The 16,293-nt window shown below is 38.1% G+C and overlaps 5 protein-coding genes across 5 annotated transcripts; 2 read left to right on the forward strand and 3 right to left on the reverse strand.

Moving 5' to 3' along the window:
• The first annotated feature begins 1,083 nt into the window (after positions 1–1,083).
• LOC115999977 (PLAT domain-containing protein 3-like) lies at positions 1,084–2,040 on the forward strand. The gene is made up of 2 exons (XM_031239960.1): positions 1,084–1,293; positions 1,369–2,040. The coding sequence occupies exons 1-2, from the start codon at positions 1,213–1,215 to the stop codon at positions 1,837–1,839; spliced, it is 552 nt and encodes a 183-aa protein (XP_031095820.1). The 5' UTR covers positions 1,084–1,212; the 3' UTR covers positions 1,840–2,040.
• Positions 2,041–2,179: 139 nt separating this feature from the next.
• LOC115999976 lies at positions 2,180–4,419 on the forward strand. Its single transcript, XM_031239959.1, has 2 exons — positions 2,180–3,046; positions 3,952–4,419. The coding sequence occupies exons 1-2, from the start codon at positions 2,471–2,473 to the stop codon at positions 4,012–4,014; spliced, it is 639 nt and encodes a 212-aa protein (XP_031095819.1). The 5' UTR covers positions 2,180–2,470; the 3' UTR covers positions 4,015–4,419.
• Positions 4,420–5,103: 684 nt separating this feature from the next.
• On the reverse strand, positions 5,104–6,747 carry LOC116000202 (TPR repeat-containing thioredoxin TTL4-like). Its single transcript, XM_031240234.1, has 2 exons — positions 6,248–6,747; positions 5,104–5,566 (listed from the first exon to the last, which is right to left on the reverse strand). The coding sequence occupies exons 1-2, from the start codon at positions 6,725–6,727 to the stop codon at positions 5,411–5,413; spliced, it is 636 nt and encodes a 211-aa protein (XP_031096094.1). The 5' UTR covers positions 6,728–6,747; the 3' UTR covers positions 5,104–5,410.
• A 112-nt stretch (positions 6,748–6,859) lies between these two features.
• LOC115997900 (TPR repeat-containing thioredoxin TTL4-like) lies at positions 6,860–10,856 on the reverse strand. Its single transcript, XM_031237318.1, has 5 exons — positions 9,952–10,856; positions 9,194–9,496; positions 8,653–8,848; positions 8,004–8,510; positions 6,860–7,322 (listed from the first exon to the last, which is right to left on the reverse strand). The coding sequence occupies exons 1-5, from the start codon at positions 10,542–10,544 to the stop codon at positions 7,167–7,169; spliced, it is 1,755 nt and encodes a 584-aa protein (XP_031093178.1). The 5' UTR covers positions 10,545–10,856; the 3' UTR covers positions 6,860–7,166.
• A 1,906-nt stretch (positions 10,857–12,762) lies between these two features.
• Positions 12,763–15,580, reverse strand: LOC115997901 (protein SCO1 homolog 2, mitochondrial). Its single transcript, XM_031237319.1, has 7 exons — positions 15,379–15,580; positions 14,353–14,455; positions 14,130–14,208; positions 13,700–13,900; positions 13,505–13,594; positions 13,248–13,380; positions 12,763–13,173 (listed from the first exon to the last, which is right to left on the reverse strand). The coding sequence occupies exons 1-7, from the start codon at positions 15,447–15,449 to the stop codon at positions 13,053–13,055; spliced, it is 798 nt and encodes a 265-aa protein (XP_031093179.1). The 5' UTR covers positions 15,450–15,580; the 3' UTR covers positions 12,763–13,052.
• Positions 15,581–16,293: the final 713 nt, after the last annotated feature.

Genomic DNA, 16,293 nt, shown 5'->3' on the forward strand with positions numbered 1-16,293 from the left:
AATCACATAGAGTGTTCTTTAACCGGCTGACAAACATCCAAATGCATGTATATTGGTATTCTCATCAGTATCAAATTCATACTTCTCTTCTTTTTTTTTTAGTATTATTGACTATGTTACAATGTAGTATCTGTTCATAGCTAATTTCTCACACTGATGAAGGTAAAACTCACCCTTCCCATGTGGGGGTTCAACCAACTCAACCCTCTCATGTAGAGGTGCAACCGGGTGCCACTAGACCAGAAGGTCTTTGACACCATTGTTTAGTCATTGATTTGTTTCAAATCAAACACTTGCAGCGACTAGCAAAGTAATGAGCATGAATTAATTAATAAGTCAAACTAAAAGACTATACTATACAGATACTGTCGGTAAGGCTTAAAAAGTATATAACTTTCACTTGATAACTTTGGTTAATAACGGAGTTAATTCTATTTTTAGTCCTAGATTTATAGGTGTCATTCCATTTTTAGTCCATTTTTTTCAAAAAATCTCATTTTGGTCCTAGTATTATTATGACATGACTATTTTTGGTCCTTTATCAATAAAATTGTTTAAATTCGCATAAATACAAGTGCATTTCGATCTTCAAATAAGGATTTTTTTAAAAAAAGTAAACATAAAAGTACAGCGGATCAACCCACTTTATTAAACAAAAGATCAAAATGCACTTGTATTTAACGTCATTTCAATGATTTTGTTGACGAAGGACCAAAAATGGTCATGCCATAATAATACTAGGACCAAATGTGGATGTTTTAATAAAAAAGGACTAAAAGTGGACTACCACCTATAAATCTATGACCAAAATTGGAATTAACTCGTTAATAACGCTTTTAAAAAAAAAAAAAAACTTTGGTTAATAACAAGCCAAATATTACATTTAATGATGCAACAACAATGTGGGAGTTTCCATTTTTATCAGGGTGACTTCTTGTACGGGTCAGACACTCATTTCCAAATGTGAGTTAATTCCTTTTTTCTATCTCTGTGGGATTGGAGTATGGGAGCCTAGGGCTAGTCGGCTAGATATTGTTTCTCCGCCCAAAAAATAGGTACTTGCCACTTGTCAACGGTGCATTTATTATTTTCCCATAACATTAACACTATCTCTAATCATTCATTCAACTAACATCACCATCTAAAAATATCATTTCTAAGTTATTATCATACCTACCAGTCTACCACTACACAGAGCAAAGTAAATCCGCCATGGCAATAGGCAAGGTCAACTCGCTCTGCTTCGGCCTCGTCTTCTTATTCTGCTTCGCCGTCTCTTCGATCTCCGGATCGGTAAGTTTCCTTTCTCCCTTTTCCGGTCGATTAATCTCCGTTTTGCGTGAACAGTGATAGATTGGGGAATTGTAGGATCCAGATTGCGTTTACACGGCGTACGTCCGGACCGGATCGATTTTGAAGGCCGGAACGGACTCGATCATCACCTTGACTCTCTACGACTCCGACGGTTACGGCGTACGGATCAACGACCTGGAGGCGTGGGGCGGGCTTATGGGCGAGGGCTACGACTACTTCGAGAGGGGTAATCTTGACATTTTCAGCGGCCGCGGTCCCTGCTTGAGCTCTCCGATCTGTTACATGAACCTAACCTCCGATGGATCCGGCAAAAATCACGGCTGGTACTGTAACTACGTCGAGGTCACCGTCACCGGCGTCCATCAGGCCTGCAGTCAGCAGCTCTTCACCGTCGAGCAGTGGCTCGCCACCGACACGTCGCCGTACACGCTCACTGCTATCGTGGATAACTGTTACTCCGTTCGCTCCCGGCTCGCCGCCGGCGACGGTGAGAAGATTTCTTCCCAAATAATCGCTGAGATTTGAGCGTTGTTGGGCTGTAGAGTGGCCCATTATTTATTGTATGAGTGTATCAATGTGTTCTATTGCCTACTGGGCTTATAGATAGGGCTTGATATGGGCCTTGGGAGTATATAAGGCCCAATGTCTTTCCATATCTATAGGTGATTTGATATGGTAAAATAACGAATGTCTCCCTGAATAAGTATGAGATTTATCTTTCACAAATTGGAGTAGTTGTTGTTGTTGTTCTATTTTGATGAGATAAGTTTATAATTAAAAGTCTGCTTTCTCAATATACTGAAGCACAAAGAGTTATTATCGTCTTTACTAAAACTCGAACTCACAATCTCTAAGAATAAAATATACAATATTAATAATAATTTAGAATAAAAAAATAAATATAAGTTACACTTAGAGATTGAATTTTACAATTTTCGTAACGAAAAAAGCAATTTCCCTATTTTGTTTGAAGCAATAAGGTAATGAAGTCAAATGTGAACCCGACAGAGAAAACGAAAGAAATAGAAATGAAATAACCGTTTGGCGGTTAGCATATCATCTTCTCCATGCCCAAAGCAAAAAGGAAGAAACTTTGAAAACCCTAACGCGAATCGATTCCCATTTTCCAATCCTTTGAAATCCGGCAAAAGACGATATGATTATGGGTTCATTGTTACATGATTTCAATTCCTCCATAAAAATCCCCAGAATTTGTATTCTCTCCATAATGTTCTTCTTCTTCTTCGTAAAAGCACAATCTTTTCCTCCGGCGAACCTCAACGAAACCTCGACGGCGGCGCCGCCGTCAGTCTACCAGCTCCTTTCCGCCTACGCCCTTCCCATGGGGCTGTTTCCGGAGGGCATTCTCGACTTTTACCTCGACAACGTCTCCGGCCGCTTCGAGCTCCGCCTCTCCCACTCCTGCGCCGCCGAGTTCGAGACCCCTGTCTGGTATGACGTCACCGTGTCCGGAACCCTAAGCTACGGCCAGATCTCCGACCTCTCCGGCGTCGCCGCCCAGGAGCTTTTCCTTTGGCTCCCCGCCAAGTCCATTCGGGTCGACATCCCTAGCTCCGGTTTGATTTATTTCGATGTCGGCGTAGTTAACAAACAATTCTCGCTCTCCTTTTTCGAGACGCCGCGTGTTTGCACCTTCCTAGATAACGACGAGGCGCCTTCTTGGTCTTCAGGAGACCTCGTATCAATCGAAGATCTTTTTCGGATAATCGAGGTTCGATTACAGCTCTCTAGCTCTCCAATTTTATTCTTAATTTCCTCTACCTGAAAGAATTTCATGATTTCGTGCTGGAAATGAGGATAATTATCCATGATAATGGCCACCAATTTATGTTCAGTGTTAATCCCATTGCAAAATCTTTATCTTATCATACAAAGTTTTTAACTTTTTACTGTGCCTGCATTTGCATTTCTCTGTTGTTTTTGCAGGAAACATTATAGTCTCAAGTACTGTAAAAAAAAAAAAAAAAAAAAAAGTTTGGATCTTTTACTATGTTTTTACATGTAATTCATTGTTTTACCTCTCTTGCTTTTATTGATGATGAGGAAAACTTGTCTAAACCCACCTTATGATCTTAACTTGTAAAAGATTACAAGGAGATAAACTAACCTAAGTTATTCATAGCTGACCGGCTCAAACTAAAAAAAGACCAATATGCGGCCCCTTTTGTGAGTCGAACTTGTAACGTTGTGATTACCACGTCAATAGCCTGGCCAATTTAGTTGGGTTTGCCCTGTTTAAGTCTCTCTTGTTGATGGTGAAACTGATGGATGGTAATATTTTGTCAGTAAACTGAGTGGAATGTGAAGGTTTTAATCAGTATATTCTGCCAATGTTCATCATAGCCAACACTTATCTTCATCTGGGCTGCAGAGTTTGCATGATTGTGCTTTTTCGAGTTCTCCAACTATGTAATTCAGAGTAGCGGAGTTGACATTTGATGAACTAATACACATTGCATATATAACTCTTTTGTTCTCCCATTCAATTGTGTTGTTTCTTTCGCTCGAGTGGAATTCTGTGTTTTGCATCAATCTTGTTGCTTTTGTTTCATCATCTCCTTAAGAGCAAGAATTCGGTTGTAGTGAAGTTGGTTGTGGTTTTTTGTTGCGTTACAGACTAAATCAGGGAAGGAGCTGAAGCAGCATTATCAAGAGGACGCGGGGAGAGCTGTTTCCTAACTTGTTGCAGGAAGAGTAAAGCGTTAAGTGCCTCGGTGGGGTACTTTGGGAACTTTCCTTCTACCCCGAGTGCTTTGAAGAATGGAGAATCGACATGTTACTGACTCATCGCGTTGCAGCTTTCACCTGCGCTGATGCATCTCCATTTGCTTTGTTCATGGTTGGCAGTTTTTTTTTTTTTTTTTTTTTTAACCTAAGAGGGAAACACAAAGGTAACCGGAAACTGGTTTTAGGTGTTGTTGATAATGTACAGTTGATATCTTAGTATGTAAGTAACATTGTACTCAGTCTGATCTCCTGAAGTCATATTTTGTTTGTGTAAAGGAAGAAAATTTGAATGGTATTTCTGTATAGCAAATTGAACTTGAGTAGTAATGAAGTTAATTTACCTATCTTCTTTGTCTTTCTGATCATTTGCCATTATCCATTTTTGCCAGCTTCAGGGCTCAAAAGGTTATCATTGTTATTACACAACTGTCACCCATAATATATATAAATATATAAATATGAACGGTTACTATCAATTTAAATTTTTAATTGAAACTTAAGACGGAAAGTATTTTCAATTATAAAGTGCTGTTTTTGCTCTGCAAAAAAGTAACTTTGCCAATAATTTGTCATGCCTTTAACTTAATAATTGACAAATTCTATCATAGGGGCCTCTATGCTACATAGACTACTCTGTTGATATATCACCAAATGAACACTGAGTAAATTTTATTTTGTGTAGTAATTTATTTCGTACAAATCAAATTATATAAGAGAGATAAATTACAGTATCTAAAAATGTGTTGATAAAAATAAAATATGTGCCCTCCTAATATAAGAATCATACTCTATCTATTTGCTTACACTTCCTGATAAGCTAATTATGTTGCCATATAAAATCAATTAATATATCACCATTTTTGCCTAGGTGCATAGATGGTAACTCTGGGAGAGAATTGACAACACTAATAATAAAGTCGAGAATGTCATAGTATTTGGAAGAAGAAAAATGGATAATATTTTCATAAATAAACGTATTTCATCACAATTCTATATTGAGTAACACTTTAGAATGTTTTCGGTGACTTTGGTAATATAGTGTATGTTTACCAAAAATGATATTGTATTATATAATTTGGTTAATTTAAATTCATATTCACCACAAAATTTGTTTAACAAATCATCCAATACAAACAAGAACTCATCACTAAACCTCCCCTGGGATTTAGCCAAACCATCTCAATCTAAGAAAATGAAGCACCACAACATGAACAATGACACTGCAATTCTTGATTACTGCTTCATTCCATTCCAGGAATCCATTCTTATTCCTCTGTCGTCGTCCCCATCTTTCTGCTCCAGTTTGTCCTTTTCCCTGCAAGAATCAACAACGAACTTCCAGTCTTCTTCAACACTTAGATCTCTCGCCCTCTCTGCTACCATTTTCATGGTGTTTTCTAAGCAGAAGCTGAGCTTCCTTCATCATCTTCCCAATCTCTTCATTGTCTGGTGTCTCTTTCATCAACACCTCGCATTCTTGCATGCATGCTTCCCATTTTCCCATCTGTTTAACAAAGTTTGATTGAAGATTATTGTTATTATTATTATTATTTTGGGTGTGAAGAAAAATCAACCGTCGCTATGTGAGATGGTGCATTGGGTAAATCATATTTTGTGATCTTAGGAGGTAAACGACCACAAGAAGGTATACCCACATATATAAGTTGTTCATGACTGACGGATTCAAACCAAAAAGGCGAATAGATCTTTCTCACCGAAAGATAAACTTGTAACATTGTGGTTACCAAGTCTATAGTCTGACCAATTTAGTTGAACCTAACCCTTACTACCAGATGTTGCACGGGGCGAAACCCTAACAGTCATTATCACAATAGCTAGCATGCTCAAATCAAGAAGTTCAATTGATTTCTGATCGGAAAATTCCGAATTGTGCCCTTAACAGTACAGTCATTATCATAATAGCTAACATGCTCTAATCAAGAAATTCAATTGATTTATGATTGAAAAATCCAGTGTTATGACTTTAACAGTACATCATTATCACAATAGCTAACCTGCTCAAATCAATAAGCCCAATTAATTTCTGATCTTTCACTAGGATTCAAACTTATAAGTTGTGATATTATGATTACCGAATCAATAGTCTTGACGAACTTAGTTAGGGGCATGATTATTGAATTGTTATTTGATATGTATTTATGCAGAAATATAATGTTATTAGTACCTTAAAGAGACAGTCGGATCTCCTTAACCTAGCCTTGGTGAACGACGGCCGGAGGTTGACGGCGGCGTTGCAATCCTCCAACGCTTTCTCGTACTGTCCCAATTTCGTCCGGCAGGCAGCGCGGTTGCACAACAAGACGGCATTATAGGGATCATGTTCCAGTCCTTCTCCATAAGCCACACTCGCCTCTGAAAACCTTCCCGCCTTAAACAATTCATTACCGTTTAATCTAGCCGCCGCCACGGCCCGTGTTCTACGCGCCACCGTGCCCACCTCCTTGCTGTTCGCGTCCAGCTGGCTCGCTCTCTGCGCCGCCGCCGCCGCCTCCTCCACCCTGCCGGCGCCCATGTCGACTTGAGCTTGTACGATTAGCAAACTCGCATTCCCAATCGGCCCCAGAAATTTTGTGCATTCATCAACGTCAAAATTCGGACCTTTTTTCATGGCTTCATCGGCTTCCTCGAACCTATGCAGCTTCATCAATGACTCCGCTTTCAAACCAAATATCTTTCAAGGAAAAAAAAAAAAAAAAAAAAAAAAAANACGTATTTCATCACAATTCTATATTGAGTAACACTTTAGAATGTTTTCGGTGACTTTGGTAATATAGTGTATGTTTACCAAAAATGATATTGTATTATATAATTTGGTTAATTTAAATTCATATTCACCACAAAATTTGTTTAACAAATCATCCAATACAAACAAGAACTCATCACTAAACCTCCCCTGGGATTTAGCCAAACCATCTCAATCTAAGAAAATGAAGCACCACAACATGAACAATGACACTGCAATTCTTGATTACTGCTTCATTCCATTCCAGGAATCCATTCTTATTCCTCTGTCGTCGTCCCCATCTTTCTGCTCCAGTTTGTCCTTTTCCCTGCAAGAATCAACAACGAACTTCCAGTCTTCTTCAACACTTAGATCTCTCGCCCTCTCTGCTACCATTTTCATGGTGTTTTCTAAGCAGAAGCTGAGCTTCCTTCATCATCTTCCCAATCTCTTCATTGTCTGGTGTCTCTTTCATCAACACCTCGCATTCTTGCATGCATGCTTCCCATTTTCCCATCTGTTTAACAAAGTTTGATTGAAGATTATTGTTATTATTATTATTATTTTGGGTGTGAAGAAAAATCAACCGTCGCTATGTGAGATGGTGCATTGGGTAAATCATATTTTGTGATCTTAGGAGGTAAACGACCACAAGAAGGTATACCCACATATATAAGTTGTTCATGACTGACGGATTCAAACCAAAAAGGCGAATAGATCTTTCTCACCGAAAGATAAACTTGTAACATTGTGGTTACCAAGTCTATAGTCTGACCAATTTAGTTGAACCTAACCCTTACTACCAGATGTTGCACGGGGCGAAACCCTAACAGTCATTATCACAATAGCTAGCATGCTCAAATCAAGAAGTTCAATTGATTTCTGATCGGAAAATTCCGAATTGTGCCCTTAACAGTACAGTCATTATCATAATAGCTAACATGCTCTAATCAAGAAATTCAATTGATTTATGATTGAAAAATCCAGTGTTATGACTTTAACAGTACATCATTATCACAATAGCTAACCTGCTCAAATCAATAAGCCCAATTAATTTCTGATCTTTCACTAGGATTCAAACTTATAAGTTGTGATATTATGATTACCGAATCAATAGTCTTGACGAACTTAGTTAGGGGCATGATTATTGAATTGTTATTTGATATGTATTTATGCAGAAATATAATGTTATTAGTACCTTAAAGAGACAGTCGGATCTCCTTAACCTAGCCTTGGTGAACGACGGCCGGAGGTTGACGGCGGCGTTGCAATCCTCCAACGCTTTCTCGTACTGTCCCAATTTCGTCCGGCAGGCAGCGCGGTTGCACAACAAGACGGCATTATAGGGATCATGTTCCAGTCCTTCTCCATAAGCCACACTCGCCTCTGAAAACCTTCCCGCCTTAAACAATTCATTACCGTTTAATCTAGCCGCCGCCACGGCCCGTGTTCTACGCGCCACCGTGCCCACCTCCTTGCTGTTCGCGTCCAGCTGGCTCGCTCTCTGCGCCGCCGCCGCCGCCTCCTCCACCCTGCCGGCGCCCATGTCGACTTGAGCTTGTACGATTAGCAAACTCGCATTCCCAATCGGCCCCAGAAATTTTGTGCATTCATCAACGTCAAAATTCGGACCTTTTTTCATGGCTTCATCGGCTTCCTCGAACCTATGCAGCTTCATCAATGACTCCGCTTTCAAACCAAATATCTTTCAAGGAAAAAAAAAAAAAAAAAAAAAAAAAANAAAAAAAAAAAAAAAAAAAAAAAAAGTGACCCAAACATAAATACTATGTAATAATATAATATTGGTATTAGGGAAAGGAAAAGATCTCGAGTTTGAATCTCGAAACCTGTGGTGCAGAATCCGCCCCAGCCGATATGGCCAGGTCGGATTCTTTCAAGAGTGTGTTCCAATCTCTGTGCTTTTTGGCCTCAGTGCACCGATTGAGATGAAGTTGAAGATTTTTTGCTTTGGTTATAACATCAGGATCAGCTTCATGCCCTGCTTGTTTATAATGATACATAGCCTTTTCTGCCTCTCCTAACCTGCAATCATAACTAAATTGGTCAGATTGTTAGTTTAATAACTTACTCTATATCAGTTGGAGCAAACTATTAACCTTCTTGATGATTTGAATCAGTTAGTTATGGACAATTAGATTGGCTTACTCTGTATACACTCGTCATTTTAGATTGGTTTACCTCATTCTGATTCTTTGCTGGTTAGGGTCACAACGCAATGACAATCTAGTCTGTTTTATCCCTATACACCCCAGTCCCCAGTTAACTATGTGCAATTAAGGTTGATTTACCTCTTTATAGTTCTTTGTCAGTTAGAATCACAATCACAAGATGAAATTTATCTAATGTACAACCTAGGTAGATAATTACCTGACATAAAGAGTTGCGAGACGGTTGTGAGCTCTGTGATAAGAGGGTTCAATGCGAATGGCTTCTCTGCATTCAAAAACAGCTTCAAGAAGCCTTCCCAGAGCGGAAAGTGCAGCGCTTTTGTTGCTGCGATAAGAGGCCTTGTTTGGATCAATGGAGATGGCGGCATCGTACAAAGCCAAAGCTTCTGCGAATCTTCCGTTCTTGTAATCTTCATTGCCCAAAATCTTCAACTGCTCAGGATCCATTCTCGTCGAAATGGCTCTGCACAGAGACGGCTCAGCCGCAGCCTTCTCTCCGTTCCTGTTTTCATGATTTTTGTTAGACTAATATTATCATAACATATCCTAATGTTATAATAATAAGGAAAAAGGGTCCAATAGAATACTAAACTTTACAATTAGACATCTAAACTTTTAAAAAATTAATTAAACCCTTTAACATGTCAAATTGACATAATAAAACTCAAGAATCTATAAATGACTTGTAATAACGGTCATTTAAGCTCTAGCGATCGGCTTGAACTGGCTGAGCCAGAACTGCCTTCCAGGAAAAGGCAACCAAAAAAGTCACTTTTATCCGGAAAAGTGATCAAAAACGGATATGGTCTCCTTCTCTTGAAGAATGCTACATTTCTAGTTGCCTTCGGAGAACGTCACATTTCCATCTTAATAGCAAAACAATGGACAGGGGTAAAGTTTAGGGCTTATTTGACCATTTTTTCTTAATAATAATAATAATAATAGGAAAAACATTACATTTTCACCACGTTTCCCATCACGCTTGTCGCGTATTTCCCGTTCCGAGTTTTTTGTTGTTCTTCCTTGGCGGTTCTTGGGAGATGATCAACGACGTTTTCGACCGGATTATTGTTGTTCCCAGGTTGTCGTAAATTGCCCAGATTTCCATACAGCATGAAGTTGTTGGACGAGGCTCGGAGCAATTTGGTTTCGCCCTTTGTTCCTTGGTGATCGGCAAGCATGGTTTCCAGCTCGTCGGAGATTTCCTCGGCCGCCTTTCTTCCCGGATTATTCTTATTGCCATTGTTGTGACCTCTTTGTTGTTGTGTTTTCTGGTTCTGTGACGCCCTAGGGGCAGGACGGGGATTTTTCACCGGAAACTCGCCGTCCGGGGTGGCGATTTCCAATATGGACCGCTCGTCGGAGCTTCCCCGGAAACGGGCAAGGCTCGGGGTGCTCGGAGCTCTGGCGAGATTGGTGGGGCAATGGTGGTGGTCCTTATCGACGGGGAGTGAGCCGGTGGAGGTTGATCTCCGGGGAACGCTCCGGCGGCCGAAAACCGCATTAAATAGGCCGCAACCCGCCATTTTTTCCGGCGACCCACCCGCCATATCTCTCCGGCCTCTTTGTCGGAAAATCAAGAAACAGAGAGGAAATAATGGGAATGCTTTCAAATTGGTTGCATGGAAATCAGATTTGTATGAAAACGACTATAGAGGAAAAGGAAGCTTCTTATGCACAAAAGAAACAACAAACCATTCCTACGAATGAACAACAGCAATCAATTATTGTTTTTAATGTACAATGACTTGTTCAATTCATGTTGTTGAAAATAGACAGAGGTGGAAGGAGATGAGTTGTAGGGAATGGACAATTTTGTCTCCACCCCCCAAGGGAGATGTGAAAAGTCTTGGAGTGGCTAATTGTATGCCCAATCAAGAAACAAAGAAAATGGTGTGAAAAAAAAAATAAAAATATATATATATATATAAAATAAAAGGAAAACAATATACCCTAAATTACTTGCATTACAAATCTTAACCCTATCATTTTCACAAGATGGAGGGGTTGGTTTTTCTTTTTGAGAGGTTACTGTTTTGACGGTTTTAGTTTTTCCATAGGTTTTAATGGTTTAAAATTAAAAATTACAATTTCATCTCTATATTGACAATCAGACACTTTGCACGTGCAGTGTAAAAGTAGCAAACTTTAACAGCTTTCCGTGGAGAGGGAACAAGACGTCTACCTTATTAAAAATTGAAAGGTCAATAATGCTTACGTCAACCATTGATGTATTAAAACTGTTATTTTTTTTGTATAAATACAGACAGAAAAGATTTTAAGACTTTTATATTCCTTTTATTACTTTGCTTTTCAAAAGGGTGTTGTGGGGGCCATCAAAATTTCATCTTTCTTGTTCTTGTTGGATTTGTGTGTGTGTGTGTGTGTGTTTGGGTGTATGGGAAATGAAGAGACCAAGTCAAGGGTGAAAGGAGGGTCTCAATATATTTTGAGAGGAGGGAAATTAGGGAGGTGGGACATAATCCATTCTTAGCTAATGATTTGGTGTTGGAGAGAATCTTTGATTTTCAAATTTTTTCAGGTAAGAAAACACAGATGAGGGCTTCACGTAAGTGCTTTGAGAAACCCACGTATGGCTTCCAGCTGGTTTTTAACTTACTTTTTCCATGCCTTTCTCAAAATATATTTATATTCAAACCTAATACGGAGTATCATTTTTTTAATAATCCAAGTTTTCAGATTCACCGAATTAATTCTTAGACATTATAAATCCGTCTCAATTTTCATGAAAAGATAAATTGAGTTTATATAATTTCAAAACTCAACACCAAATTGTACACTTCTGCGCATAAAAAGTCTAATCGAACTCTAAGAGCTCAATCTCTCAATACCTTGCTACACTTATGCGCATAAAAAATCCAATCCAACTTTGAGAGTCCAATCTTCGAATAACTTGCCAACCACTAGATCACTACGTTGGAAGCCACATAATATCAGGTTTGATATCGAGAGAAAATGTACTTTTAATCCTTTAATTATTCCATACTAGTTATTTTTGTTCCTAACTTTTTGTCATTATAATATACTCACATAACTTTTTAAAAAAGATATGAACTTAGAAGTATATTATAATGGTAAAATGTTATGGACTGAAATGACTAACAAAGAATAATTGAGAGCCAAAAAATAAAAATACAATTCTTCCAATAAACAATTTTAAATGCACGGCATGCGTGAGCCAACAAAACTTAAAAGTCAACTTGAATTTGCTGAAAATTAAAGTTTGCTTATTTTTCAGTTCATTGGGTGAGGTCAATCGTAACCTAACAACTAAAACCAATATCCGCCACATAACAATTCAGTGCACACTTAATGCAGGCACGCTGTTCATTGTACTCTCATGGCTTATTCAATACTCATTATTTCAATCCATAGTTCATAATGATATGTAAACCCTGATTCATGATATAAATTGTTGTTGTCTTCAGTCATGACCTTTAAGTCAAGAACAAACCAACAATGAAAGTGTAAACCACAAACAATAACATTAATAGTAATCTACATTTGACAAGATCCTATCTAAATAATCTAATAACTTGTCCTCTTCAAACACTATCATATAAAATGTCAAAATTTTACTATGATTGGTACAACTCTAACTACTACAATTGTTTTTCACTTTCTTATCTTGACCACTTCCTAGCCTCTTAGGATATGCTTCAATGGCGAGTTTCACCTTCATGTAGTGCCTGTGGGCTTTCCCGTAAATCAAAGTAAATAGAACATTACAAGCTTCAACATGGAAGAGACGTAAAAATTTTAGCCTTTGAAAATTTGGCTCGATCAGAATATGATTGGCGAGTATTTAGTCGTTGCATCAAACGAGAGTTACATGGGAAAAAGAATTCGCTAATACACAAATAATCACAAGTGAATGTTAACACGAACTCGGAAAACTTGAGTTTAATCTTAAATTTCTCTTTGCCCTTGTATGATTAAGAACTAAGAAGTGCTATTGCTAACATTGAGTGGTGCACTAGGAGAAAAAAATGTTGTGTTGACATAGAACTGAACTGTAGTATTACCCGGTTAATGATCTATCCCGAGTGACGATTTCCAGCTTTCTTCACCTCTCTTTCGATCGCCTCAGCGAGATCCTCTGCGTCGTACTCCACCCCGAAAGATCTGACTACTTCCATGTTGGGATTCATCAAGTACCTAATATATCGGGATCACAACACGTTATTCTGTGAATTAAGTTTCAAGAAGTCGAGATTTAGTGGGAAACTCACATGTTGTCAGAAGATTCAACGAGATAATCGCCTCCTTCCTCGTCAACCTTCCGAAAGAACACTCGATATTCTTGTGCCATCTGCCTCACAGCCGTAACATGCCCAGTTAATCCTACTATGCTTGGGTCGATCTCTGGATAAACGTTGGAAACACACGACATTATGGAGAAATTAAATACCAATGTGAGAATGATATCACTTGATCCCACACTCTCTCTTTTCATTTCCATTAACGCTGCAAAAAGTAAAAATCTCACCTCTGATATAAGCACGGAGATGGGAGGGGTTATCACGTTGAGGATCGATTGAGACAAATACGGGAAGAATCTTACAATCTTGCTTTGATCCTTGTTAACAAGGGTAAATACGAATGGAGAAATTAGAAATTGAACTTAGAAAAGAAAGAAAAAGGACCGACCTTGAAGTTTAACTTTGAAGCGGGTGAACATTACCTAGTATATTGATTGTCTTAGACATCTTCTGGACTTCGGCTGGCCCAACATCGGGAGACGAAGTATAACCGAAGTAGAGAAGAACCCAATTTCCCAGAAAGTTTTGTTCTGTTACGAATCGGCCATCCGTGCCAATTAAACTGAAAGGGCCACCAATAATCGGCCCTTGAATTGAACTTCTTTCAAACTTCACACCCTGACCTGATCAGACGAAGAAAGCACCAGATTACAAAATGTCATCCCGCTAGTGTCTAACTTACAATATAACATCCAACAGTATGTTCAAAAAGAGTTCTTTCATGTCTAAAACCTAAACATGTAAAGATGCTGACAAATTCCAAATTGAAATTTTGTATCTGAGTTGAATAATACTCCGTATCATATTCCATTTTAGAAATCGCAACCATGAAATGGCCTTATCAAAAAGCACCTTTAGGAATTGCCCTCCTTTCATCATTATAATGAAGGAAAAGCACCAATCCACCAAACCCGCCTAGAACAGCTCCGGGCTGCAAAAGCAAAATCAAGATGAAAAGAGTCTTAAGAAAAGAAGAACCAAAACACTTGAACTCACACAGCACTAGAGTAAACAAAAGAGCATTGATATGTGTGTGTGAGCGTCAAAAAAGGGGATGAAATTAAAAGAACCATACAAGTATATACGATCTCCACGAGGCCGCTACCACAGGAGCACTTCTCTCCACAGGAACATTTCTCCGATCGCCTGACCTCATGTAGCAGGTAGAGTGAAACCTCCTGGATTGGCCATACATACACAATAATCTTATTTCAAAATGAACATAATAAAATTTTCATATTGTCAGCTCTCCTAACAAAAGAAGGACCTTCAATGACTAGCATTAGAATGTTAAGTTCAGACTATCAGAAATACGCATCTTCAAAGAGATAGCAACAAATTCAATATGTAAACTCACAAGATTCTCACGAACCATAAAACTAGACCAATTCTTACACCTTAGCTTGACCAAGTAATCAACCCTTCATGCTACTAAAGATGCATATCACCATAAGAGTGCACCCAACCAAGTTGGTCAGACTATTGATTTGGTAACCACAATGTTACAAGTTAGACTCCCAATAGGAACGGTCTTTGGCCTTCTTGGTTTGAGTCGGTCAGCTATAAAAAACTTAGGCTAATTTACCCCATTGTGGTCTTTTGATGTTAGGATAACAAGGCGGAGTTTACCCAATTCACACTCTTGGTAGTAACTACGGATTTCCCTCATCACTCAAAAAATAAAAAATAACAATAAAGTTCCAAACTTTCAATGCTCTGATTGGTGAGTTGAACTTGCAGCACCTGAAAGTGGAATGAACCTTGAAAACTAACTGAGCATTGAGCTTAATCAAAGTTCATTTAACCCCTAAAAAGGGAAATGGACATACAGAACAAAGGAATTGAATCAAAGATCAAATGTCAACTACAATAATGAAGGGTGTAGCTCTCCATAGATACAACTACAAGCAATACCCAGCAGCCCTAATACATAGAATAGCATTCTGCTCATAATGCATCCATCAATCACCCTAGCAATCAAGCTCAGCACAATAAAATTTCAACAAAATTAGCACCAAAACCAGTATGAAATAGCCCAAATTTTCTTGGTGGGTATGCAAGGGACATAAACTTATGTATCTACAGATTCAAAGGGTGTTACCGCTTGAGGGGATTGAAGAAGCCTGCGGGACGATTCTTCAAGTAAGACGAGAGGATTCTTAAAGTTCGCATTTTTTCTGCGCTTCTGTAAATTTAATTTAAAATTATGAGAGATAAAATTGAGCGCTATATATCATCTTCTCCAGTAGAGAAGAACAGGGTTTATCAGCAGATTAAGGAAGCAATTGAGATTCAGCGACATGGTTTTGCTTTCGTTCTACCCAAGAAAAATAAAAATAAAAATAAAAAGAGCATGAAACGATGCCGTTCTCACAAGTTCAAGATGTTCCACCAACGTTGTTAAATTTTGTTGACATTCTAGTAGAAATTAGAATGAGTTTTTTGGGTATAACCTAGTGAAATTGGTCGGATAATTAAATTAGTAATCACAAATTTTTAAATTTAAATTTAAATTGAAATTATTTATTAACTTTTTTTTAAAAAAAAAATTTTAACATGTTAACTCTAGACAATCTAGTCTGATCTATTTTTACGTGATACTTGTCTTATTAAGATCAAAAGACGTGTTTTATACTGTATAAATTTTCGGATAATACTGTACTGGCCGCAAACTTTCTCATAAATCAAAGGAATGAACTCACATATGACCCTCACAAATAAATACGTAGTAGATCTTATACAAAACCGTCTAAGGTAATATTATAATACCTTTTAATTAAAATATATTATTTTAAGTAAACTCTTCTCATGTGTAATTATGAGTGAGTAAATTTACGGTTAATCGTCCAATAACCGTTAACCGAAATTTTGGGCTTTTACAAATTGCAACACATTTGATGTATCTTTGATGGACTTTGGGCTTAACATTTGATATGGACATATGTCGAATGATATGTTTATGGGCATGTCACATGTTCTTACATAAAATCCAAGTACCCAAACATTCTCTTGTGGT

The sequence above is a fragment of the Ipomoea triloba genome, chromosome 12 (assembly GCF_003576645.1).
Source record: "Ipomoea triloba cultivar NCNSP0323 chromosome 12, ASM357664v1".
In the NCBI taxonomy this organism is placed as follows: domain Eukaryota; kingdom Viridiplantae; phylum Streptophyta; class Magnoliopsida; order Solanales; family Convolvulaceae; genus Ipomoea; species Ipomoea triloba.

What these genes read in the sequence shown, in the direction of transcription:
- LOC115999977 (XM_031239960.1), top strand. Translation starts at nt 1,213, where the DNA reads ATGGCAATAGGCAAGGTCAACTCGCTCTGCTTCGGCCTCGTCTTCTTA. An exon ending in TCTCTTCGATCTCCGGATCG is followed by an intron (nt 1,294 to 1,368) that starts GTAAGTTTCCTT and finishes GGGGAATTGTAG; the next exon opens with GATCCAGATTGCGTTTACAC.
- LOC115999976 (XM_031239959.1), top strand. Translation starts at nt 2,471, where the DNA reads ATGATTATGGGTTCATTGTTACATGATTTCAATTCCTCCATAAAAATC. An exon ending in ATCTTTTTCGGATAATCGAG is followed by an intron (nt 3,047 to 3,951) that starts GTTCGATTACAG and finishes GTTGCGTTACAG; the next exon opens with ACTAAATCAGGGAAGGAGCT.
- LOC116000202 (XM_031240234.1), bottom strand. Translation starts at nt 6,727, where the DNA reads ATGAAGCTGCATAGGTTCGAGGAAGCCGATGAAGCCATGAAAAAAGGT. An exon ending in GATCCGACTGTCTCTTTAAG is followed by an intron (nt 5,567 to 6,247) that starts GTACTAATAACA and finishes TTTGTTAAACAG; the next exon opens with ATGGGAAAATGGGAAGCATG.
- LOC115997900 (XM_031237318.1), bottom strand. Translation starts at nt 10,544, where the DNA reads ATGGCGGGTGGGTCGCCGGAAAAAATGGCGGGTTGCGGCCTATTTAAT. An exon ending in CTCGCAACTCTTTATGTCAG is followed by an intron (nt 8,849 to 9,193) that starts GTAATTATCTAC and finishes TTATGATTGCAG; the next exon opens with GTTAGGAGAGGCAGAAAAGG. An exon ending in GATCCGACTGTCTCTTTAAG is followed by an intron (nt 7,323 to 8,003) that starts GTACTAATAACA and finishes TTTGTTAAACAG; the next exon opens with ATGGGAAAATGGGAAGCATG.
- LOC115997901 (XM_031237319.1), bottom strand. Translation starts at nt 15,449, where the DNA reads ATGCGAACTTTAAGAATCCTCTCGTCTTACTTGAAGAATCGTCCCGCA. An exon ending in AAGGAGGGCAATTCCTAAAG is followed by an intron (nt 13,901 to 14,129) that starts GTGCTTTTTGAT and finishes TCGTCTGATCAG; the next exon opens with GTCAGGGTGTGAAGTTTGAA. An exon ending in TAAGACAATCAATATACTAG is followed by an intron (nt 13,595 to 13,699) that starts GTAATGTTCACC and finishes CTTGTTAACAAG; the next exon opens with GATCAAAGCAAGATTGTAAG.